At 43.3% G+C, this 26,502-nt stretch overlaps 1 protein-coding gene across 1 annotated transcript in view; it reads left to right on the forward strand.

Moving 5' to 3' along the window:
• Positions 1 to 17,411, forward strand: part of LOC311244119 (sodium- and chloride-dependent taurine transporter-like) — a gene marked incomplete at its 5' end in the record, with an annotated part of 32,592 nt that extends 15,181 nt beyond the window's left edge. The window contains 4 exons of the mRNA XM_084333530.1: positions 645 to 747; positions 3,707 to 3,807; positions 11,566 to 11,736; positions 14,823 to 17,411. Coding sequence (XP_084189656.1) covers positions 645 to 747; positions 3,707 to 3,807; positions 11,566 to 11,736; positions 14,823 to 14,978 — 531 coding nt within the window. The 3' untranslated portion in view covers positions 14,979 to 17,411. The remainder of the gene's footprint in view (positions 1 to 644; positions 748 to 3,706; positions 3,808 to 11,565; positions 11,737 to 14,822) is intronic.
• Between the last annotated feature and the right edge of the window lie 9,091 nt (positions 17,412 to 26,502).

Below are 26,502 nucleotides of genomic sequence, written 5' to 3' on the forward strand. Positions count from 1 at the left end.
TCTCTCTGTGCTCTCCCCCCCTCTCTCTGTGCTCTCTCCCCTCTCTCTCTCCCGCCCTCTCTCTCTGTGTCTCTCTATCGCTCTCTCTCTCTCTACTCTTTCTCTCTCTCTCTCCCCCTCTCTCTCTGTGCTCTCTCCCCCTCTCTCTGTGCTCTCTCTCCCTCCCTCTCCCCCTCTCTCTCTCTCTCTGTGCTCTCTCCCCCTCTCTCTCTCCGCCCTCTCTCTCTGTGTCTCTCTATCGCTCTCTCTCTCTACTCTTTCTCTCTCTTCCCCCCCCTCTCTCTGTGCTCTCTCCCCCTCTATCTGTGCTCTCTCTCCCTCCCTCTCTCTCTGTGCTCTCTCCCCTCTCTCTCTCTCTCTCACTCTCTCTCTGTGGTCTCTATCGCTCTCTCTCTACTCTTCTCTCTCTCTCTACTCTCTCTCTCTGTGCTCTCTCCCCCTCTCTCTGTGCTCTCTCTCCCTCCCCTCTCTCCCTCCCTCTCTCTCTGTGCTCTCTCCCCCTCTCTCTCTCTCTCTACTCTCTCTGTGGTCTCTCTATCGCTCTCTCTCTACTCTTTCTCTCTCTCTCTACTCTCTCTCTCTCTCTCTTTCTTTTCTCTGGACTGAGAAGTCATTAATGCAAATGTCCTCTCTCCTCCTTTCAGGGTGGCATGTATGTGTTCCAACTCTTCGACTACTACGCAGCCAGCGGGGTGTGCCTTCTGTGGGTGGCGTTCTTTGAATGCATCGCTGTGGCCTGGGTTTATGGTGAGTGGAGAAGATAGTACAGTAGTAAAAGTCAGAGCTTCGTACAGTAGTAAAAGTCACAGTAAAGCGGGGGGGGGGGGGGGGGGGGGGGGGGCATTGGTGCACGTAAAGATCACCCGACGCTGTTCAAAACAACACAAACGACCTCCGGGTGGGAACAAAGGTGCCCTTGTTGTCGGTTCCCACTGCCCGCGGTAAATTACTCTGGCAGGGGCTTCCGGCGTGGCCATTGAGGGGCCCTATCGCAATAGCAGCACCTCCTCACAATGACCTTCTGGCTGGAAGGGGGGCGAGGGTGCCGTGCCCTACATGCCGTTCCTCTGGAAGTGTTATTTCGTCACCGTTGTGTAACAGTTGCTATTCTTACGGCCGCTGACTGTTGTGTGATGCAACATCACATAGGGGCGCGCGAAGCAGAGCCGCTGGAGCTACCGCTGGCGTTTGAGTCCAAGCATCTTTGCAATTGATGCGCGCCACTGGAGAGGTTGTTTATACAATAACATATGACCCTGAAATACACGTTTCTAGTGTCCTATTTCCCCGCATAGAATGTTGTCAGGGACGTATTTTTGTGAAACGATAACGTTTATGAGCAAGTCGCCATTTTGTACACGGGCGTTTCTTTCACACACACATACACACACACACACACACACACACACACACACACACACACACACACACACACACACACACACACACACACACACACACACACACACACACACACACACACGAGTCAAGGACAGCCCACTGTCTATGAGCCCCCACTTGACGTAGGAGGGAGAGGCAAATCTGAATGGCTTGTTGAATCACATGTTTTGATCAGACTGGCTTGTCATATTTCACAGTTTGTGTGTTGGTATGGACATGTATGGACACAAGCCACTGGGATAGTTTAGGGAGATAGTATCTGAACACCAGAGAGAGAAGACTGTAGTGATGATGTCATCAAGACTAGAGACACATCCTGGAGCTGTTCCATAGACAGTGAATAGTGGAACAACTCCTAGGACACTATGACAGTACCCATGGTGGTTTTACTGGGATATGGGGACACTATGACAGTACCCATGGTGGTTTTACTGGGATATGGGGACACTATGACAGTACCCATGGTGGTTTTACTGGGATATGGGGACACTATGACAGTACCCATGGTGGTTTTACTGGGATATGGGGACACTATGACAGTAACCATGGTGGTTTTACTGGGATATGGGGACACTATGACAGTAACCATGGTGGTTTTACTGGGATATGGGGACACTATGACAGTACCCATGGTGGTTTTACTGGGATATGGGGACACTATGACAGTACCCATGGTGGTTTTACTGGGATATGGGGACACTATGACAGAACCCATGGTGGTTTTACTGGGCACTATGACAGAACCCATGGTGGTTTTACTGGGCACTATGACAGAACCCATGGTGGTTTTACTGGGATATGGGGACACTATGACAGTACCCATGGTGGTTTTACTGGGATATGGGGACACTATGACAGTACCCATGGTGGTTTTACTGGGATATGGGGACACTATGACAGTACCCATGGTGGTTTTACTGGGATATGGGGACACTATGACAGTACCCATGGTGGTTTTACTGGGATATGGGGACACTATGACAGTAACCATGGTGGTTTTACTGGGATATGGGGACACTATGACAGTAACCATGGTGGTTTTACTGGGATATGGGGACACTATGACAGTACCCATGGTGGTTTTACTGGGATATGGGGACACTATGACAGAACCCATGGTGGTTTTACTGGGATATGGGGACACTATGACAGTAACCATGGTGGTTTTACTGGGATATGGGGACACTATGACAGTAACCATGGTGGTTTTACTGGGATATGGGGACACTATGACAGAACCCATGGTGGTTTTACTGGGATATGGGGACACTATGACAGTACCCATGGTGGTTTTACTGGGATATGGGGACACTATGACAGTACCCATGGTGGTTTTACTGGGATATGGGGACACTATGACAGAACCCATGGTGGTTTTACTGGGATATGAGGACACTATGACAGAACCCATGGTGGTTTTACTGGGCACTATGACAGAACCCATGGTGGTTTTACTGGGCACTATGACAGTACCCATGGGGGTTTTACTGTGATATGGGGACATTTTCTGATTCAGAGCTGTAAGCCCTACATTTAAATAAAACTCATTTAGATGTAATAGCGGCTGGGTGGCGTAGCGTAGCGGAGATTGCGCTCGTCACCAATGCAAGAGGCTGCGGTCTCGACTCCCGGAGTCAGCATTGCCTGCGGCTTGGGCCAGTCGTCATACTATCTCAATTGGCAGAGGTAGCGGGTGGAAAGTCGATGGGTGGGGATTGGACGTTGTGGACAGCGACTCCTACAGGTCGGTTGGGTGACGCCTGTACAGCAGAGTCGGGAAGTATCGGGGGCAGCGTGAGCCTCCCACGCGTTACTCCTCGCCACTGAGAGACCGCGCTGTCTGGTGAAAAGATGTGACAGGCTGCCTCCTCGTGTACCAGAGGGGACACGTGATGCAAGGCTTCTATCCTCACTACAGCCGACCTATGAAGGGGAAAATAATTGGCGACACGAAATTGGGATGGGAGAAAAATAGAAAGATAAGGAGAAAAAGTGGATAAAGAAAATATGTAATAGCTCAAACATAAGTTATTTGAGCTCACAGCATTGTTGACTAATTGGGCCAACTCCAAAAAGTCACAAAATCACAAGCACTGATTTCCAGCTCAGGGAGACAGTTGTCTGTGTTTATAGATATTGACTGAACTGTCTAAGCTCATTTGAGTAACACAATGTAAATACTGTTTTAGTGTATAAGGGTGCTATTCTTTTTGAGTCTGTCCTCTCCTGTCCTGTGTTGGCTTGTCACACGCCATGTCTTTATGTTGTTAACTGAAATGCTCTTTATTCTCTCTCCGTTTGATAGGTGCTGATAATTTCTATGATGCGATTGAGGATATGATTGGCTACAGACCAAACCCATGGATGAAATGGAGTTGGACCATTATCACTCCCTTCCTCTGTATGGTGAGTGAACAACAGTGATTTTTGGAGTGCCATTTTTTCTGTATTAATACTTATTTAATTGCGATAATAGGAAGGCTGAGAGGGAGACAGAGTAGGGGAGACACAGTAGAGAAGGTTCTGGTAGACGTTGCACCAGAGGCAAGGGTCTTCTTAACACAGCACCATTTCTGGGCAAATAAATTGTACCCTTTCACTACCACGCTACAAAGGGTTAACGCTTTCACTACCACATTTACATTTAGTCATTTAGTTGACGCTTTTATCCAAAGTGACTTACAAGTTCTGTACGACAAGTCAGCAGGAAGGGTACAACTCTAACAAACCACACTACAGAAAGTTAACCCTTTCACTGCCACACTACAAAGGGTTAACCCTTTCACTACCACACTACATACGGTTAACCGTCTGTAGTGTGGTAGTGAAAGGTTAACCTTCTATAGTGTGGTAGTGAAAGGTTAACCTTCTATAGTGTGGCAGTGAAAGGTTAACCTTCTATAGTGTGGTAGTGAAAGGTTAACCTTCTATAGTGTGGTAGTGAAAGGTTAACCTTCTATAGTGTGGCAGTGAAAGGTTAACCTTCTATAGTGTGGTAGTGAAAGGTTAACCTTCTATAGTGTGGTAGTGAAAGGTTAACCGTCTGTAGTGTGGTAGTGAAAGGTTAGCCAGGGGTGGTACATGTGGTTCCAGTTGCAAGGGTCGTAAAACCATGACATCATCCATGGACTCTGGAGTTACATTTTTTTTTATAACTCTTTATTTTTGTTAATTTTCCTCTTTTTCTTTCAAAAGTCACTTTTTTTGTACATCATTTTCACATAAACATTCTCCATTTCCTTTTCACAGTCACTTTTTCACATTTTCAGTTTGCAGTATGGTTTCCCGTTTTTGCATAGATGTCTTACCGATTTTTCCGGATTCATTAAATCTTACATAAGCATCATACAGTTCACATTAATAATATGACAACCACCACCACAAGACAGACAGGACAAACAGGACTCACAGGACAGGACAGTGTTGTATGGTGGGGGGGGGAGAGAGCTGTATTTGCTCTTGGTATGTCAGGTCTGTTTTGATTGTGTCATGGCAGTCTTTAACCGTCTGACGGCTCATATGCTGTCCATTTTCGACCAGCGCCTGTCGTATGTCTCTGCCTTCATTCTCAGCAGGAATGTAATTTTTTCCATTTAGCTTATCTCTTCCACTATTCCCCTCCATGTCTCTTTGTCTGGAGCGGCATCTTTAAGCCAGCTCCTTGTGATGGCCTTCTTACCAGCTATTGTCATGATTTTGAACAGATACAAGTCTTCATGGTCTCCTCTGTGATCAAACCCAGGTATATCAACTGGGGTTCCAAATCGTAGCTAAGGATTCTGTACATTTCCTGTGTAATACTCTCCCAAAATGGTTGCATTTCATCACATAACCAGAATATGTGAGAGTGGTTGGCATGCATCTGTCCACATTGTCTCCAGCAGGGTTGTTGCCCTTTTAATTGTTTACTCTTAATTTGCGGTGTGATAAAGAATCTTATCACATTTTTCCAACCGAATTCTCTCCATCCTCTGGAGCTAGTGGATGTGTGTTGTGTCTCACATATAGAATGCCAATCACCCTCTGTCAAGATTATACTCAGTTCGCTTTCCCATTTCTTCTTCACATTGTATGAATTACAGTTGTTGCGAGCTTGTAAACTTTTGTACATTTCCGATACTATTTTCACTGGAGTTCGCGTATACGCCATCTCCATCATTCCCACCACCCCGTTACCACCTACTGATATCCTATTCTTGATTTCTGTATCATAGAAGTGTCGCAGCTGTAGATATCTAAACAAATTGTCATTTCCCAAGTAAAATGTTCTCTTAAATTGCTCAAAAGACATGAAGTTATGGTTCTCTAAAAGTGTACATATGGCTGTTATACCTCTATCTCTCCACCCGTCAAAAGTGCCGTCCAGTGATCCCGGGCCAAAACCAGGGGTCTGGGAAGGCCAAATCAGAAGTCTACTGTCTTCTTTTGATTTGTATTTCCTGACCACCTCATTCCAAACCACCAGTGTGTGGTCCACTAGTGAATTATTTCCCTGTTGTGTGTTCTTTCCCCCCCAATCTGGCCTGAGGTTGGACACGTCCTAGGTGTGTCTCTATGTCCTTCCACCTGGCCCTGTATGTTCTTGAGCACCAGTAAACGGCGTATCTCAGCTGGGCTGCATAGTAGTGTTCCTTTAGATTAGGTAGTGTCAAGCCTTCTCCCTCTTTTTCGATTAGCAATGTTTTGAATTTCACCCTAGGTCTGCCCCCTGCCTATGAACCTAGAGATCTGTTTGTCCCATGCTATGAGTTGGGAGTCGGGGACCTTGACCGGTAGTGAGAGGAAGAGATACAACAGCCTTGGCAGAATATTCATTTTGATCACTTCTATTCTGGTACTGAAATCCATCATGAGTGTAGCCCATCTCGACCAATCCTTCTGTAATTTATCATAATCTTATTGTAATTAGCCGCTTCTAATTTGCACATATCCTTGGTGATAATCACTCCCAGGTAAGTAATTGATTCAGCTTCCCAATTCAGTTTGTACTCATTCCTCATTCCATTACTGGGTGAGAAGTTGTAGGTGATAATCTGGGTTTTCGCGACATTCAGCTTGTATCCTGACATCCAGCCATAATCATTCAGTATGGTCATTAACTTGGGGAAGGTCAGGTTTGGGTTTTGGAGGTATATTATAATATCATCCGCGAAGAGGCCTATCTTGTGGTCCCCCCTTGCTATTCTAACACCCTTAATTTTTTTTACTTTCTCTAATGGCTTGGGCTAATGGTTCTACGAAAATCGTGAAGAGGGCGGGGCTTGCACAACATCCCTGGCGCGTCCCTATGAACAGTTTGAATCTGTCCGACAAGCTACCGTTGATCTTTACTCTGGCTCTTATACAGCTGATGAATTGATCGTCAAATCCAAATCTTTCCAATACCCTAAACAGGAAGGACCATCTGACCCTGTCGAAGGCCTTTTCCACGTCTAAACTTACCAAGGCTGCTGGGAGTTGTTGTTTTTCCACCTGTTCCACATGTAAAGTGCGTCTAACATTGTCCTGTGTCTGTCTGCCTATTACAAACCCTGTCTGGTCCTCGTGAATCAGGTCAGGGAGGACACCCTCCATTCTCCTAGTCAGTATGGATGTGAACAGCTTGTAATCCCCATTTAACATCGATATGGGACGATATGATTCGCAATGTTCTTTATTCTTCCCTTCTTTTGGTATAACTGATATCACCGCCTCTTTCCAGGACGGGGGGCCTCTGCCTTTTCCAGTGTCCAGTTAAAAGAATCTAGCATTACTGGGGCCAGGTCTTCTTTAAAGATTTTGTACCACTCGTTTGGGAACCTGTCACTCCCTGGAGTTTTGTTTGCTTTCAGTCTTCCTATGGCTATGTCTAGTTCTTCCTTTGTGATGGGGGAAATCAGGGCTTTGTTCTCTATTTTCCCTATACTCGCGAGATCCAAGGATGATAAAAACTGTAAAATTTTCTCCTAGTTTTCCATCTCGGGTTGTGAGTATAACTTTTCATAGTATTCTTTGAATATACGTTGAATTTCTTCCGGTTCATAAGTCGCTTCTCCTGACTGGGGTTCCCTAATCTTGTGGATAAAGTGTCTACTCTGCTGGGCCCTGAGTCGTTTTGCTAAGATCTTGGTTGCCCTTGGGCCTGATTCATAGAAGGTTTGTTTTGTGTATCTTAAATTCTTCTCTAGCTCTCCTTTTCCCATCTCTTCGAGCTGTGATTGTATCCCCTTCATCTGTTCCCTGTTACCCCCCGCCCCCCCTCCCCTCCCTGCACCTGTTGCTCGAGTTTTCTCAGGTCTCTCTGTAATTGAACATATTTCATTTGCCTATATTTATTCAAGTGTGTAGTTTTTGAGATTAGGTATCCCCTCATAATTGCCTTGATTGTGTCCCATAGGATCGTCGGTTTCACTCGGCTGTCCACATTATTTTTAATAGATTCGATTATCTCCTTCCTGATCTGATTCACGAGGTCCTCCCCATTCAGAATCCCCAAGTTCAGCCTCCAGAGTGTGTCTCGTTGTCTGTTGTTCAAGTGTATGGTCAGATATATCATATTATGGTCTGAGATATCTGCCGTTCCTATCGTGCAACTCACCAACCTGTGTCTCTCTCTTTTATCTATTAAAAAGAAGTCTAGCCTAGAGTGTACCTTGTGTGTTGCAGAGTAATGAGTATAATCCCTTTCTCCTACGTTTAAGCTTCTCCATATCTCCATCATCCCCGTTTCCTTGATAAAAAATATTTAAGTCCTTTGATCTCTGAGAGTTGTGCCTGGATTTACTTGTTGTGTCTAGTGTCTGTTCTCCCTCTACACTAAATCACTGGGTAACATTATCACGTCTCATGGCTTCTCCTACCATTGTTATGCCGACGATACTCAACTCTTCCTCTCCTTCCCTCCCTCAGATATCCACGTCTCTGTGCGGATCTCGGCCTGTCTGTCCGACATCTCAGCCTGGATGACGTCCAACCACCTCAAACTGAACCTAAGCAAAACAGAATTGCTCCACCTGCCGGCCAAATCCTCCCCCCTAACCGACCTTTCAATCACAGTCGAGAATGCAGCTGTGACTGCGTCCCCGACCGCCAAGAACCTTGGTGTTGTCCTCGACGACCAGTTGAACTTCTCTGCTCACATCGCAGCGACGACCAGAACCTGCCGATTCCTCCTGAGCAACGTCAGAAGGATACGCCCCTTCCTGACAAAAGAAGCCACCCAACTCCTCGTCCAATCAACAGTCATCTCCCGCCTCGACTACTGCAATGCACTGCTCGCTGGCCTCCCGGCCACTGCCACTAAGCCTCTTCAACTCATTCAGAACGCAGCGGCCCGCCTGATCTCAAACCTACCGAAGTCGGCCCATGTCACCCCACTTCTTAGGGACCTGCACTGGCTCCCCATTGCTGCACGAATCCGCTTCAAGGCCCTCAACCTAGCATACCGTGCGGCAAAGGGAACCGCTCCCGCCTACCTCCGGTCAATGGTCTCTAACTACACACCCTCAAGACCCCTACGCTCTGCATCTTCTGGCCGCCTCAGACCTACTCCTATCCAAGCTCCGGGAGGGTCATCAAAGAGAAGTCGCCTATTCTCAGTCCTTGCCCCACAATGGTGGAATGAACTACCCACCCCAGTTAGGACAGCCGAATCACGTCCAATCTTTCGCCGTCGACTAAAGACGCACTTCTTCAACCATTATCTGAATTAAAAAGCAAAAAAAAAAAAAAAAATCTAACCCTAACTAACCGTACTGTCATGCACTTGTCCTAATAAACTAACCTACACTGTAGCACTCAACACTTTGATGAACATTGTTGCTCAGCTGATAGAGTTGTGCCCTTCCTGATGGCTTGTCGTACAGAACTTGTAAGTCGCTTTGGATAAAAGCGTCAGCTAAATGACTAAATGTAAATGTAAATGTAAATGTAGTGAATAGTTCAGTATAGTATTCCAGTCCCCTGCACATATCAGTATCCCTTCCGCCTCTGAGGCTATTGTGTCAAATAAGAGTTTGAAAAATCTTCTGTCGCTCTCTGGAAGAGTGTATGTGTTCACTAGGGTTATCATTACATTGTCTATTTTACATTTAACTATCGAGTACCCCTCGATAGTATCCCTTTTCTCCTTTATCAGTTCAAAATTTCGAGAGTTTGAAATCAGGGTTGCAAGAACTAAAACATGAATTTCGATATCCAAACTTTTTCAACTTTTCATGTTCTATTTTTTACATGCGTGTTTCTTGTAGGAAGATCACTTGTGTCTTCTCTCTTTTGATTTTTGTCATAATTCTACTTCTCTTAACTGGGTGACTAAGACCGTTGACGTTTAAAGACGCCATTTTCAAGTTATGGTTTCCCGACATTCATTTTCCAGTTCTTGCATACATTAGCGGCTTCCCTTACCATACATTTTCTCCCGACATTAAACATATAACATTTAGCACACATAGTGTCCTCCAAATGAGGGGGGAACACCCACTCCTCTTCGGTATTTATCCCGTCGGTAAGTGCGAGGGAGAGCCCCTCGTAGGGAGAGGGCCCTTCGCTAAGGGTGTGAGACGAGGTGACCAACTGAAACCCCTCCATCCCTTAAATCCAACGTTAACCACTAAAGAAAACGTACGCTAATAAAAAATACCTCGCTCCTCCCGGGCGCTTATTTGAACATTACCACGGCCATCATGGCCGGTCCGAAGGATTCTACTCATTGTTATTTACGATGCATGTATTCGCTGAGCCTCTCTCTTGCCCTCAGTGCTGCTACTCGACCCCTCTGCCTGCCTGGTGTTGGTGCCGGTGTCTGGTCCCGCTTTCCTCGCCTCCGCGTTCCCTCTCCTCCATCTCTCTCCTTTTCCCCTTCCATTTCTTCCACCGTGATGCCTCGCCTCTTCAGCTCGCTGTGCGCCTCGGTTGCGCTCGTGTAGGTCTTGACTACAGTGTCCCAATGGATCCTCATGCTGGAGTGTGGAGTCTGGAAGCGGATTCCTTTTATCTTTAGTGCTTTTTTTATACAGTTGTACTCCCTTCGTTTCTTCGCAATTTCAGTTACATAGTCATGGTCGAAATAGATTGTCTTGTTGCCCATTTGTATCTTTCCCTTCTTCCATGCTTCTCTCAACAGCAGCTCCTTGGTCAGGTATTCCTGGAAGATAACGATAATGTGTCTCGGCGTGGCGCCTTCTGGCGGTCTCGTGGCCTGTGCACGGTGGGCTCCTTGCAGCTTCAATTCTATGTCCGGTGGGAGCGATAACTAGTTTTTGAGAAACTGTTCGATAAACTTTGGAACCGAGTCCCCCTCTTTTCCCTCTTCCATCCCAAATATGCGGATGTTGTTCTTCCTCGCCCTGGATTCCAGGTCAACTAACCTGTATTATGCGACTCAGTGTTGCTCTAGACTCGCTCTGAGTGCGTCCGACACCTCCGTTATCCAGTCCTCCATTTTCTCCACTCGGCTCTCCACCTCCTCCACTCGTTGATTTAGGCTCTGTATCTCAGATGCGATAGTATCGAGCTTATCCTTTATGTCTTCACTAACTCTCCTGAGCTCTTCTTTTAAGTCGGTTTTCAGTTATTTTATCGCTTCAACTATGCCCACCTGGTCCATGCTCGGCTCGTGTCCTGACTGCACGCTGGCGGCCTGCTTCTGGTTGTTTAAGCTAGCAGGAGCGTTAGCTTCGGTGTCGGGTCCTTTTGTCGTCTCGTTTTCCGAATTATTTAATGTTTTTTTCATTTTTTTTTTGGTCCTTCCCTTTCTTTCTCCCACTCATCTACCTTTCTGTCTTGGTTGAATGTTTTCTTTGAATTCTTAAGTGTTTGAAATTCACTTCGCCCGGGAGCTCGGCTTCTTATGTGTCTGTACCCTCTGCTGGCCTATCGGAAGTCCTGGAGTTAAATTTTACTTGACAGTGTAAACCTGAGCACCAACAGCTATACTAAATACCTAATGTTTGTCCCTCTGGAGTTCCGTTTTACTTGACAGTGTAAACTTGAGCACCAACAGCTATACTAAATACCTAATGTTTGTCCCTCTGGAGTTCCGTTTTACTTGACAGTGTAAACTTGAGCACCAACAGCTATACTAAATACCTAATGTTTGTCCCTCTGGAGTTCCGTTTTACTTGACAGTGTAAACTTGAGCACCAACAGCTATACTAAATAAATACCTAATGTTTGTCCCCCCAGGGCTGCTTCATCTTCTCCCTGGTGAAGTACAAACCCCTGACCTACAACAAGGTCTACGAGTATCCGGACTGGTCCATTGGCCTGGGCTGGTCTTTAGCCCTGGCCTCTATGATCTGCATCCCCATGGTGATGGTCATCAAGATCCTCCAGTTTGAGGGGCCCCTGCTTGAGGTATACACCAGCACAGCCTTCTCTAAGGGTTAACAAGTTCTATATATTGAATAAAGAGTCTACACAGTCCTCACTCTTAATGGGGCAACAATGAGGACAGTGTAGACTCGATCATTCAATCATTGCTTTATCCACCGGTGTCCCACAAGGATACATACTGGGCCCACTCTTATTTAGTTTATACAGTATATTAATGACTTGCCATCTGTGTGTCCTGAGGTAGCACAAAAACACTTAACACTAACCCTAACAATCGATGTTGTCTGCAACTAAATGATGTCTAAAACTGTCGGCATGTTTTTCACCGAGACAAACAAATCTACTTCAGAACCACATGTTTTTCACCAAGACAAACGACTCTACTTCAGAACCACATGTTTTTCACCAAGACAAACGACTCTACTTCAGAACCACATGTTTTTGTGTCAGGTGAAAAGTTACAGGCTGTAAAATTATTTAAATACCTTTCTGAAATTCTGATAGACTCCAACCTCAACTTCAGGGCTCAGGTATTAAAGAAAAAGTCTGTAAACAAATCAAATTCAATTTAGATTAATAAGAAACGACATGTCCACTGAGGCGCACTCAATGTCACTGAGGCGCACTCAATGATTATCTCTCACATGACAAGCTGGTCACAGGCTAACCACACTACATTGAAACTACTACAGTAGAAATCATTACTACTAGTGTGCAACTCTTAAGGAAATATAACCTTCTAGGTTGGGAAAACCTGATTAAGCAAAATCACACATGGTATGTCACCCCCCCCCCCACGCACACACACACACACACACACACACACACACACACACACACACACACACACACACACACACACACACACACACACACACACACACACACACACACACACACACACACAGAAACTTTGTTAGCACAAGAACAAGCTCATTTCGGATCATGAGAGGAGTTAAAAGAGGGGACTGCATTATTCCATTTAGGAGAAGTGCTTTTAGTCCATTTGCCTTTTCATTCAGAGCCTCACAAGAGTGGAACTCAACACATACCGGCCATTTACTTCTCATTTAAAACAGTGGCTCTTGATTGTCAAATCTGTCAGCACTAAAAACCACTTCCTCTCTGCTCAATGTCCGTCTGTCTGTGAACTTGTCTCTTGTTTCTCCAACTACTGTACTTGTGTGTGTTGTCTGTTGTGGTCTGTGTTTCTTGGTGTAGCTGTCAGAGTGATTCATGTGTTGTGGTCTGTGTTTCTTGGTGTAGCTGTCAGAGTGATCCATGTGTTGTGGTCTGTGTTTCTTGGTGTAGCTGTCAGAGTGATTCATGTGTTGTGGTTAGGGGTGTCCGATATTATCGGCCTACCAATATTATCGGCCGATATTGGCATTAAAATGTAATATCGGAAATGATCGGTATCGGTTTTCAAAAAATATATATATATATTGTAACGTTTCACGTTATTGACGACTCACCGACTCAGGGGGTTAGTTCTCACTTATGGTTTATTGGAAGTTCAGTTGGCACAGCATGCAATACTGGGTGCATCACCTCTCATTGCCAGAACTATACTGCACCTGACCGCGTGAATACCAAACCAAGCCGCATTTCTCGGAGACGCTCTCTGATTGGCCGACGCCTGTTTCTACACTGGTTAAGCTTAGGCACTCTTCGAAGTTGGTTAAGGTTAGAGTTTGTCTTAGAGCGTGACGGCAAGTTCTTTCGACGGTTAAGCTTAGGCACTCTTTCGAAGTTGGTTAAGGTTAGAGTTTGTCTTAGAGCATGGCGATAGAACGCCAGGTAGTTTGCAGGCTGTTTGGCGTGGAAATGGGCAAAGACACAGCTCGTCACGGATTGGGCAAACGCGTCAGTGGCCAATCAGAGAGCGTCAGTCAGTGCCAATCAGAGAGTGTCTCCGAGAAATGCGGCTTGGTTTGGTATACACGCCACCTGACCTGCTAACGTCCCCCTGTTCTATGTCAGCCCCTGCACTTTAGCCTCTGTCACCCCGCGGCCTGTGCGACCAATAGCGTCGCTGCTAGCCCGAGATGGCGGAGTGCTGAGTGACAGCTCGGCTGACCAATGACCCCCGACTCAGGGTCGTTACAATATTTTTTTTACATTTATTTAACCTTTATTTACCCAGGCAAGCAAGTAAGAACAAATTCTTATTTTATTTATTGTCAAAAGTATGCATAATGTTGTGTTAATTCCACGACAAGAGATATGTAATGTTAATTACCTGAAATTATTCCGTTTTTTGGGGGGGGGGAAACCCTGCATATATCGGTATCGGTTGATATCGGTGTCGGAAATTAATAGTTGGACAATATCGGTATATCGGATATCGGTAAAAAAAAAAGCCAATATCGAACATCCCTAGTTGTGGTCTGTGTTTCTTGTGTAGCCGTCAGTGTGATTCATGTGTTGTGGTCTGTGTTTCTTGTGTAGCTGTCAGTGTGATTCATGTGTTGTGGTCTGTGTTTCTTGTGTAGCTGTTAGTGTGATTCATGTGTTGTGGTCTGTGTTTCTTGTGTAGCTGTTAGTGTGATTCATGTGTTGTGGTCTGTGTTTCTTGTGTAGCTGTCAGAGTGATTCATGTGATGTTGTCTGTGTTTCTTGGTGTAACTGTCAGTGATCCATGTGTTGTTTCACATGTATGTGTTCCTTGCTTCATGTTCTATATACCTCTGTACCTCTGTATCAAATAGATAAATACGGTAATACATGATTTCTTTAATCATTAAATGATGTGCTTGTTCCATGTAATTGCACATGGTTGTTCTCAAACAAATATGGAAAATCTTAAATAGAATGCACGTTTAAGTACAAGTTTTTGAATGTAGTGAGGCCTTTGTAGCGTAAAGTGTGCAAATGCACGGCTTGAATCTTTTGGCGCACAGAGAAAGATCCAGACAGTGATGTTTGATGTAATACAATCGACCGTAATATTCAAGCTTCATCCAAATTCCATTTTCCCCGGCGTGTATCGCTCTCAGTTCTTACAATATCCTCTGTACTAATCTTTCATCTCCTCTATTCCATCCACTCTTCATCCCCTCTCATCCGTCCCTCCAAACCCCATCCTCCTCCCTCCCTCCCCACAGAGGATCAAGGCGGCGGCGGCGCCGGTGAAGGGGGGGGCCAGCTCTCGGCCCAAAGAGTACAACGTGAAGGCCAGCGAGCTCACCCTGCCCCTAGACCCCAATGGGAACAATGGCTTAATCAAGCCCACCCACACCATTGTAGAGACGACGATGTGATGTGCGCTCTCTGTGAGAGGAATAATGATTTGATGTGATTTCTATGTTATATTTGCTAACTTTTGATAGTGGTAGGTTTACATGGTCCTATATATTCATACTAGGGTTATTCTGGTTTGGTTTCTATGAAGAGAGTTATATATTGTTGTAATTTTTTTTCTCTTGATATATATATTTTTTTCTTATTTTTTACTATATCATTGTTGTTGTTGATATTGTTACCATTGTTGTTGATATAGTTACTGATCTCAGTTTAGGCAGTATTTTGAAATAGAACATGTTGTTCTATGTTTACTACCTTTCTGTTGATTCTGGAGGGATGAGGAGTTTTTTTTAATGTTTTTTCTTTTGGTATGATAGAAAAAAGAAAAAAAAGATTTCACCCGTCACAAATTCAGTAAACTAAACGTGTAACTAAACGTGTAACATGTTAGGTAGCATACTACTAAGATGATGTCATCACGTTATTGTGGCAGTTTCCGTCATAGATATATATAACTAGATGGTGCAAGGCGGAGTCTCCAGCGTAGTTCACCGGTGGCCATCTTGTCACAGGCTCATAACATGAATGTATATGGTGCATGTACTATTGAAATAACCATAGCTTACAAAATTTTCAACCGATTTACAAACAGTTTTGTTTATTACAAACGTTATTAACGTGGCTATGATTCAGGATGCTTGGACATATTGAAATTCATATTTCATATGAAAGTCCATTATAAGTATGCAGTATGATGACTACATCTCTGACGTTTATAACAAACCAAATCGTTTGAAAATCGGTAGAAAGTTTTGCAAGCTATGGTTATTTCAATAGTGCATGCACCATATACAGTACATTCATGTTATGAGTGGGCATGCTGCCTGTGGTAAGATGGCCACCATGTGGCAACGTCAGTCTCCATTGGCCAGCAGCGCGGGTGAGTCATCTAGCCTTTATATTATGTCTATGGTTTCCGTGCCCGCGGGTAATTTCTTAAATCTGACGTAGTCGTCGCCGTCGTTCGTCTTGGGATGCAAATGAATGTAACTCCGCAGGTCAGTGGGCGCCAGACACCCACGTGGTCGTGTAGTAGACGGCCCCACCACCCTAGGCTGAATGTATATAGACCACCGCAACACTTCCGGTATTTTGAGCTCATGGGAGAAAGCGGGGGGAGGGGGGGAAAAGGTAGCGTGTGAATGAATGTTGATTAGAGCCTTGGCGTAAGTGGTTGGTGCTACGGCTCTAATCAACATTCATTCACGCACTCCCTTTCCCCCCTCCCCCTCACGAGCTCCATGTAACACGGAAGTGCAGTGGTCTATAGTGTCAATATGCAGTGTAGATAGTTCAATCTCGCATGACACCCTTAAATTCGCTAAGCAAAAGGCTCTGCCCAAATACTGTAACGAAATGCATTCGGAATAGGATATATATACGTACAGTATATCCACAAAGGATGGTTAATAATAAGATGGAGGGTGATGAAGATGAGTTAGCGGAGGAAGGACGGAGACGAGGGGAAGTGGCATTTTAAAGGGTATTTGTACATTGCCTGAGACTATCACAGTCCATCCCAGTGCATTTAACGAAAACCCCTCTTTGCACTTTACAGTTTCACCTCTTATCATAGTGATTTCTTGTCGGTTATTGTTGTGAGAATTTGCAGTTACATTTGAAACACAATTCAGAGGGAAATATTTTTTAGCTTCTAACTTTTTGATATCGTTAACTTTCATATCTTATCTTTGAGCATATCACGACTTGCAAAGAGAACGAACGAGAAAAAAATTTATAATGTTCGAAAATGTACTACAAATATTTTAATTGTTTTTCTTTCTAAAAGAAAAACATAAAACAATATTTGTGTTCCATTTCGATAGTGGACACGCTCCCTAAAATATTTGTATCATGCAACTCTCATCAGATTCAGGATTTTCTCATGTTCATTCTTAGGCAATTGTATTTTGGTATTTTACTTGTTTATAATCACATATGCCTTTTTGTAATCATTTTATACTGTGCATCAAATGAATAGTATCACTGATGACTTATTTTTTCTGTCAGCAATTTGTATTCAAAATGTCAATAATTGTGAGCCTGATACATTTTCAGTGTGTGCAATATTAGAAATGGCCTTAAACGCTGTCTCAAAATTATTCTATCAAATTGAAAAGAAATTACGTGAACATTCATTAATGTGGCAACATTTCACAATGTAAAAAAACAAAACTCAATCAATGTGAAATTTGTATCTCAAAAGCATATTATGTACAGAAACCACTACTGTGCAAAGTGCTGCTTTGTCAACTAAAATCTATCTGATGAAGAAAAGCTCCTGGAAAATCAAGTGAACCAAAGTATTTTTGTGTCCCCAGCCCCCCCCCCCCTTGAGATGCACATTGCATCATTTCTTCTTAGATGTAAAATAAACATCTTTTTCTTTATACGATGTGTGAATACTTTATTGGAAGTACATACAGTAGAAGAGCCTCTTTCCTCATCATGCTCACAAATACCATCCGTACAGATCTGCACGCCTCGCTCTGCATTCCCAAGTGGAGCGCGACCGTGCATCACTGGGTTTGCATGTATGTAGTGTATAATGCAAATATACAAATGTTGTGTGCGTCTGGAAAAACAAATCTACTTGTCTAAATCTTTTGAGGTGTTGACATCCGTTCATTCAGTGTCTTTCGTGACTGTGAATGAAAATAGTTGTACATATATCTACTATCAGAGTAGGGTGAATGAATGAAAAGTTTATTTTTGAACATGTAATTCTCCATTTCCTCCAAAAAAATCACGGTATCTTGTTCCGTCAAACCAAACAATCATAACAACAAATTAAAAAACATTAAAAAAAAATGTATTATAAACAAAAGGTCAAGAGCAATGTGTTTGGTTAGCAGACATGTCCAAAAAAGGAGTAGAGGGAAGCTAAGCCTATTGATCCCTACCCACTTACATTTATATTTGTTCTTCCATTAATTTGACTAGATATAACATAATTGAGTATATTACAATATAGAATATACTTTTACTTATATAAAAAAAACTTTATTCACTTGACAGCAGTGAATATAGTACAGCACTACATAACACAATATAGCATAACTTTGTTTATCCTCATTACTCATTTATGTATTTCTCTAATGTGTATCTTTTTAGCTGCCTTTTAAATTGTGCCACATGTTTACTCAGTTTGATGTATTCAGGTAAATTATTCCACAACTTCACTCCACACACCGATATGCACATGCTTTTCAGCGTGGTGTGTACCATTGATTGTTTAAGATTCTCCTTCCCTGTCTCTGAACCATTTTTGAATGTTGCCTGGGATTAGTTTGTATCTGGCTTTGTATACAATGAGGGCAGTTTTGAAATCCACTAGGTCCATACATTTCAATGCTTGTAGCTTTATAAATAAGTTATTGGTGTGTTCATAATATCCTACATTGTTGATTATTCTTATTGCTTTTTTTTGCATGGTGCATATTGGCTGTAGAGTGCTTTTGTAGGTATTACCCCACACCTCCGCACAGTAGCTCATATATGGTAGGAAGAGTGTACAGTACAGTGTATAGTGTTTTTTGGTTTAGAATGTGTCGTATCTTGCATAAAACACCAACACTCCGTGCCAATTTAGTCCTGACATATTTGATATGAGGTTTCCAGTTGAGTTTGTGGTATATTATCACACCCAGAAATGTATTCTCAAATACTCTCTCCAGTTTAATACTATCAATCATTAGTTCAACCGGTGTATTTACTTGTATATCACGTTTACCAAATATCATGATTTTTAATATTTTTTTTTATATTTTATGATAATTTATTTACATCAAATCACACTTTCAGCTTGGATAGCTCAGCTGCGACATTCTTGAAAACATTTGGAGGTTCTCTCCCTGTTAACAGAACTCAACTTAGGGCGACAATAATGTGGTCAAGAGGCATGGTTTCTATCTTGTGCCTGAACTGGCGTGGCTTCTTTTATTCACATGGTTAGCAGCAGTCATACAACTCTTCTCTCTCTGAGAGACATTGGGGGAGAGAACGAAAGGGGTGGATACCTTTCCTTTTATAGTTGCCATAAGGTAGGGTACCTGGGTGGCTCCGCCTAGAGCACCCTCTGGTGGGAGCAGATATATATATACAACTAGACCATCACTGGTGGAGACAATCACATATGCAGGTAAACAGTTACCAGTGTAAACAGTCATATTGCACAGTGTTATATAGGACAGTTACTAACAATCCTATACAGAGCCTCTGATCTCAACACTCCCTCACAGAAGACATTTGTAGTCAGCGAAAATTAAATTTTTCAATATTTTAGACGCATTACCTATATCATTTATATACAGTATGAATAGTTTCGGGCCCAGAATTGACCCTTGCGGCACACCACAGATTATGTTTGACTGAGTGGACCTGTACTCCCCCAACTGCACAAACTGTTGTCTTTGTTCTAAGTAACTCTTTAACCATTTGAGCCCTACTCCTCTGATCCCATACCTTTCCAATTTTAGTAGCAGAATATAATAATAATAATAATAATAATAATAATTTAGGACCTGCTCCGAGGTCACCATTTGGCACACATGCGAACCATGCATACAATGCGTATCTGCGATTAACCCATCCCGTCGTCCTTCCCCCCCAAGGGCAGCCGGGAGCAGACAGGCGCCACGTGAGCCGCGCCAGGGGACCAATCCAAGTGCTCCTGTCCGTCTTCGTCAAGGACGCCACAGCGTTAGCGATCTTGTTGTTGTGCATGTTTTTCCATTGGGTTTATCTTATCGGGGGGGGAAACCCTTGCGAGCACGGGGAGAACATGCAAACTCCACACAGAAAGGCCTGGGAGATACCCCACCTGGGTAACTGGCATCATGGAAACCTGGTCCCCAAGCGGGATTCGAACCCTGGACCTTCTTGCTGTGAGGCGACAGTGTTAACCACTACACCACCGTGATTTATAGTGTCAAACGCCTTCTTCAGATCTATGAAGACCCCTATTGCAAACTTATTATTATCAATTATACTTGTCAGTTCTTCTACTAGGTCCATTAGTGCCAATGACGTTGAATGATTCGATCTAATTGGTGAATAGATTTTTCTCACCTGCTTTGAAGATCGGTATCACTTTTGCAGTTTTCATTTTGGTGGAGAAGGCACCCAGTTTGAATGAGAGGTTACAAATATGCACTAAAGGGTCTGCTATGGCTATTATTACTTGTTTAATTAAGGTCATGTCAATGCCGTTCCAATCTGTTGATGTTTTATTCTTAAAATTGTTCACAGTATCCATAATTTCATTTTTATCCGTTTTTCTCAAGAAGATAGTACTTGGAAATCTGTTGAATCGTTCTGCCACCTAATTTTTCTTACTTACTGACTTTCCCTCATCTATAAATGAATCTGGAAAGCCAGAACTAGTTGATTTATTTCTTATAATTGAGTTTAATATATTCCATGTTCCCTTTGTTATTTTTTTCTAATACATTATAGTACTCTTTCTTAACAATATCAGTTCGTTTATTTTTGTATAGTTTATACTTAATTTCTTTCTCTTCATTTCTATGTTTTATAAATTCTCTATATAAGGTGTTCTTTTTTTTGCAAGCATTCAACAGACCTCCTGTAATCCAGGGTTTGTCAGATTTTTTTGCATTTGTTCTACTTTGCTGCATTGGACAGCTTGTCATATAACAGCAGGAACATATTCAGAAAAGAATCATAAGCAGAATCCACATCTATTGATTCATATACCTTTCTCCAGTCCTGTGATAAGTTATTTTCTGAACCTATTTAAAGTGTCCTCCGTTCTTTTTTTTTTTAAACTTTGGCCATTCCCCTGGCTCTTTTTAGCGTTTATCGCATTTATTCTGGTCAAGAATGACCGACAGAAACAGGCTGAAGGGGTACAGATGGGGGGGAAGACACTCTGGGAAAGGCACGGCTGCAGTCCGGGATTCGAACTCGCTAAACCCCAGATCCGTGACGAGCACGGTTGTCCCCGGCGCCGAAATAGCGCTCGAGGTACGTGGTGAGCTACTGGAGCTCCCCTTGTGTCCTCCGTTCTTAATCTCCTTTGCATGATTACTTTACTATCAACCACTTTAACATCACAATGATAGATTACAAACACCGGTAAATGGTCACTAATGTCGTTTATTAATAGTCCACTCTCTATATTATCTATTAAATTATTAGTAAGTATATTATCTATTAATGTTGCTGAGTGACATGTGATTCTACTCGGTTTTGTAATAATAGGATATAGACTCCTACTATACATTGCATCCTTAAATTCTTCTATCAATGATAGTTTGTTAGGATTTAAAAAACCTATATTATAATCACCACAAATAAAAGTAACCTTCTGGTCAGTGTTTGTGATCATACCTTCCATCGTTTCTCTGAATCTTTCTATGCTAGAACTGGGAGCTCTGTAAATGCATTCTTCCTTTTTCCCATGTCAATTTCAATAGCAATATTCACATAAATCGTCAATTACCATTGTCATACTTTCAACTATCTTGAACTTTAACCTTCTGTCTACATATAGTCCTACTCCTCCTCCCTTTTTATTTACTCTATTCATGTAGTTAAAATTATATCCCTCCAACTCAAAATCCACCCCTTTCTCCAGGTTTCCGATATTGCAATTATGCTGAATGGTTTGGTGAACTGTTCAAGATAATCTTTAATCTTATTAAAATTAGCATATAAACTCCTGCTATTGAAATGTATGATCGATATGTTGTGTTCAAGTTGGAATTTTTCCTTGAACTGATCATCGGTGTAGTAGCAGCAATTACTAGTCACATTATTAAAGAAATTCCTCTCTGGGTCAATGTCTGGGTGCATGTTAACTGTTCAGGGTTTAAGCACAGAAGGTGTAACAGAATCACACGCCCAACCATAGTTAGTAGACAACGTTGTCCTAATAAATCAAATGAGTCATATAAATATTCAATCGCAGCAGGGACCTCAACAGGGATCGCACCATTGTGCAGGGCTGGGGGAAAACAGAATCTCAGGTTCCACAGCAAATGTTCAATTGCGGCTATTGACCAAGTCCAAGGTTCCCAATTTTTATTTTCCCAGTGGCTGCTTGTAAATAAGCCTAGTTCGTTATTCTCCCCTGTCAAAGACAGACATACTTGGCATCTCAATTCCACGGTCAACCAGTCCGGAATGTTCTTCATAGTCCCGCATAAAATAATGTTAGCAAGCATGATGGACATTGTTAAGATCATATGTATGGAATGTATGGTGAACCTCAGGCTGCTGAAGCCGTGAATGACAGGCGATTGAATTTCAAAAGACTTTGCATTTTTAACTCATCTTCACTCGTGTCGTAAGCCCCACGTGGATCACTATACCACGAGATATGTAGGATGTGGAAACTTTGACCTCCTGAGATGACCTCCCAAGCAGACCACCCGTATAAACACACCCTCGTCACATACCAGTAGGGTACGAGAAGCACATGTTGTTAACCCTTTCACTACCACACTACCAAATGGTTAACCCTTTCACTGAGACAATACAGATAGAGGCCGAAACATGTTTTTTTAATTTATACATTTTTTTGATCCACTTTTTTAAATTTTTCTTCCATCCCAATTTCGCCTCTCCAATTCTCCCCTCCCCTGTCTCGAACGTTGCTAGACTATGCCTCCCACTGGTCGGTTGCAGTGAGGACCAAGCCTTGCATCACGTGTCTCCTCCGGTACACGAGGAGGCAGCTGTCGCATCTTTTCACCTGAACAGCGTGATCTCAGTGGCGATGAGTAACGCGTGGGAGGCTCACGCTGCCCCCAATACTTCCTGATTCTGCTGTACAGGCGCACCAACCGACCTGTAGGAGTCACTGTCCACAACGTCCAATCCCCACCCACCGGCTTTCCCACCCCTAACACTGCCAATTATGTTAGTATGACGACCGGCCAAGCTGGTAGCAACGCAGAGAGCTGGGCTCGATACCAGCACATCCTGCGTTAGTGGCGAGCGCCTTGCCCACTGCGCCACTCAGCCACCCGTTGGTTTTTTAATTGTTCTATTATGAACTAAGCAACTAATTTAAGCTTTTTTATATACTTTTTTTTTATCCTCCTGTTTTTCTGTGTTTTTCTCCCATCCCAATTTAGTCATCATGCCAATTCCCCCCTCCCCTTCCTGGTCGTTGCTCGCATGTGCAGGCGCTGGTCGGTCAAGGGAGGGTTGATAGATAGTAGTTTTCATCTGCCAGCACCAGACTCATTGGTGAGGTGTAACGTGTGGGAGGCTCACACTACCCTCACCATCTCCCTTCCTCACTGTGCAGGCGCCCTGACCGACCTGTAGGAGTCGCTGTTTACAACGACCAGATTACCACCCACCGGCTTTCCCTGCCGCTGACTCTGCCAATTGAGCCAGTATGATGGCCGGCCAAGCCGGAGTCAGCGCTGACAGCCGGATTCGATACCAGTGTCTCGCGTTGGTGACGAGCGCTTAGTCCGCTGCGCCACCCAGCCGCCTTGCTTTTTTATACTTGAAGAGTGCCTTGAACTTGTTTTTTCAACAGGTTAACCCTTTTACTTCCACATGACAAAGGGTTAACCCTTTCACTACGACACGACAGGTTAACCTTTCACTACAGACGGTTAGCCTCTGGCATCACACATCCCCTACTCTCATCCTTGATCAATACGGTTTATGTTGAGCAAAGCTGCTTCTACGAATCAGAACACACCTCACACCCTGCCGTGAAATAGCAAACTATTTATTTACACCGAAAGTCCTCCCTTGCTGCTGCAGCATCGTGGGCGTCGGGACGACAGTTCATTGACACGTCTTCTTGGGTGTTCCCTCTTTACCCATCAGTCCCCTGGCAGGTGGGAACCCACATGGACAACTCTCTTTCCCCACAAGGATGGGACCGGCTTTATTTGGTCACGTATGTGGTATAAAAGAGAGGTACTGGGGGTTATTGTAAAGCCTGCATCAGCCCATTCAGTGGCCAGGCTTGTAAAGTGGGTACATAACACTGGGAACGGTTACCACCGACTTGGATACGGGATAATAAAACAAACCCAGCACCCTACACTAGAGGTTCAGCACAAGTTCAGCACCCTACACCATAAGTTCAGCACAGTCGCAGGGTCAAGTCTATGAAAGGTATAATATACTTATGGGGAAAGTCATAAAAACTGCACTATTTTTAAATGACAAAACGAGCATGGTTTTAAAATCTAATTTAATAAAAAGCAAGAAATACATTTCTCCGTTCAAAATAAAATAAAATCCCATGTTATACTTTATATTAATTTCATCAGATTTAGTTTCATTCCCTACGCAATACTATTGATAGTTATGTCTGGAAAAGGTTGGGGGGGGGGGGGGGGACCAAAAAAAACGCTACGGAAACTAACGTTCGGCATCACATCTCACACAGGAAACACGCGTGCAAAACTTTACATCAGGAGGGAGAGGGTATCAAAATAATATAACCATAAAAATAGGCCTCTGTTATACAATATTACATTTAATACTAGACAAAAAGACATTTGAGAGCAGAAAAAAAAAATATATATATATATATCCCAAGGATTAAGCATCCTTCTCTGCTCTGGACGGCGTGTCTGCAAACCTCACTACAGCACTAAACCAGACAATACAATAAATGAAACAAATAATCGTATTTCCACCGAGGCGGCTGGGTAAGCAGGCCTGATGGATTATACAAGAGCTTTATAAAAATATACAGTGTGATGATAAAAAGGGAACACTATTTTCCGGGAGACAGAGATTTTGATTGTTCAGTGAAAATGATGCTCTGATTATTTGTTCCCCTCCAGGAACAATGACAGCATTCTGTTTAGAGGGAAACATCCTATACATGCTTAACATGCTTAGAAACATGGGAGGAAAACAGCCAAAACGTAAACCAATACCTAATCAAGCATTTGTGTAGTTGGACCTATAAAAGGATGATTAAACGTATTTAAAAGTAAACGACTAAATCAATACTCATTAAAAATTGAAAGACTTTTCAATTTTCAAAGAGACATGACTCACTTCCAGAACCATTAGCGAGGCACCACACACACACATACACACTCTGCGCTACTGTAAGTCATTCTGGTGCAATGCCTTATGAAACATGTTGAACTAGAACACATTCAAATAATAAAAGTGAATACTGACAAGAGAAAAGTGAGACTTTGACCTCTGGGACATAAAAAGAGGTTAATGGTGGTAGAAAACAGACTTCGGTTTGTGTGGAAAATGCAGAAAGGTAAAACTTGTGGGGGGGGGGGCTTGTGGCAGGATTGTGAAAACAAAGAACCTTGTGCAAACATTGTGAATGGAAACTATCCATAGCTTAGGAGTTGTATAACTGAATTATCAAGATTAATAAAACATTTAATAAAAAAGAAATTCTGAAATGCACTAGGCCTAGTGTATACAGGGGGGACAAGGGCCTCAAACCCCTTTCAAAGTCATTCGTCCTTCACGTGACAGTCACTGGAAAACAGAAAGACTAAAGTCCATTTTCACCAACATTGCAGACGTGAAGCTGGAGGTGTGGTTCTGAAGTAGAAATGTTTCTGATACTTGGCAAGAAGCAGTAAGCATTCTATCTGGAGGCTTGTTTTGTCTCTATGTCAGCAGTACAGGAGCCTAGTGAGTCTGAAGGCTTGTCTCTAGACTAGCAGTACAGGAGCCTAGTGAGTCTGAAGGCTTGTCTCTATGTCAGCAGTACAGGAGCCTAGTGAGTCAAGAGAGGAGGGCAGTCGGCCAAGACATGTCTGAAATAATAGCTTGGCACAGCATGCTTCGAGTCCTCCGACACCCTGTGTGCACGTGTGTGTGTGTACACACATCTTTGTGTGCGCGTGTGTGTATGTGAGAATGTGTATGGTGACAGAACCGAATATATATATTTTTTTAAGTATGATCTGTGCTACATTAACAATGCCAGTTACAAAAGGTAATGATGGCAGTTACAACAGTGTGTGCGTGGTGACGAGCCATGAAAGATTAATGCTATACATTTTCAATGAGAGTATTAACCCAAGTGTGGTGTTTGACTTGCCCCAGGCGTGGGCATCGTTGTTCTGGCTAAGTCAGAAGCCATGACTCCCTACTTATGTAACTCACCACGTGTCTTTGTTTTTTCTGCCCCTGACGATTAAGCTTCTTCTCTGGATCACATGAAGTGACTCAAACTGACCACAGCAAATATGGATATGGACGTGGACGTGCGCGAGTGCACGTGTGTGAGTATGTGTGTACATGTGTGTGTATGTTTAAGTGCCTTACAAGTGTGACAAGAGTTGGCGTGTACGTGTTTGTTTGCACTCTCTGGATCTGCACACGTGAGGGGAGGTTCTGGGTATTGTGTGGCCACACACATGTATGGACATGCGAGACAGTGCAAGAGGTACGATTAAGACTGATATGTCTGGTGCTTCAATGCCACATAGTCGATACAGTATTTCAAGAAGCTAGTGTGTATTATCGGGACCTGTGACCTTGGGG

The sequence above is a fragment of the Notolepis coatsorum genome (genome assembly GCF_963971535.1).
Source record: "Notolepis coatsorum genome assembly, chromosome: 17".
NCBI lineage: Eukaryota > Metazoa > Chordata > Actinopteri > Aulopiformes > Paralepididae > Notolepis > Notolepis coatsorum.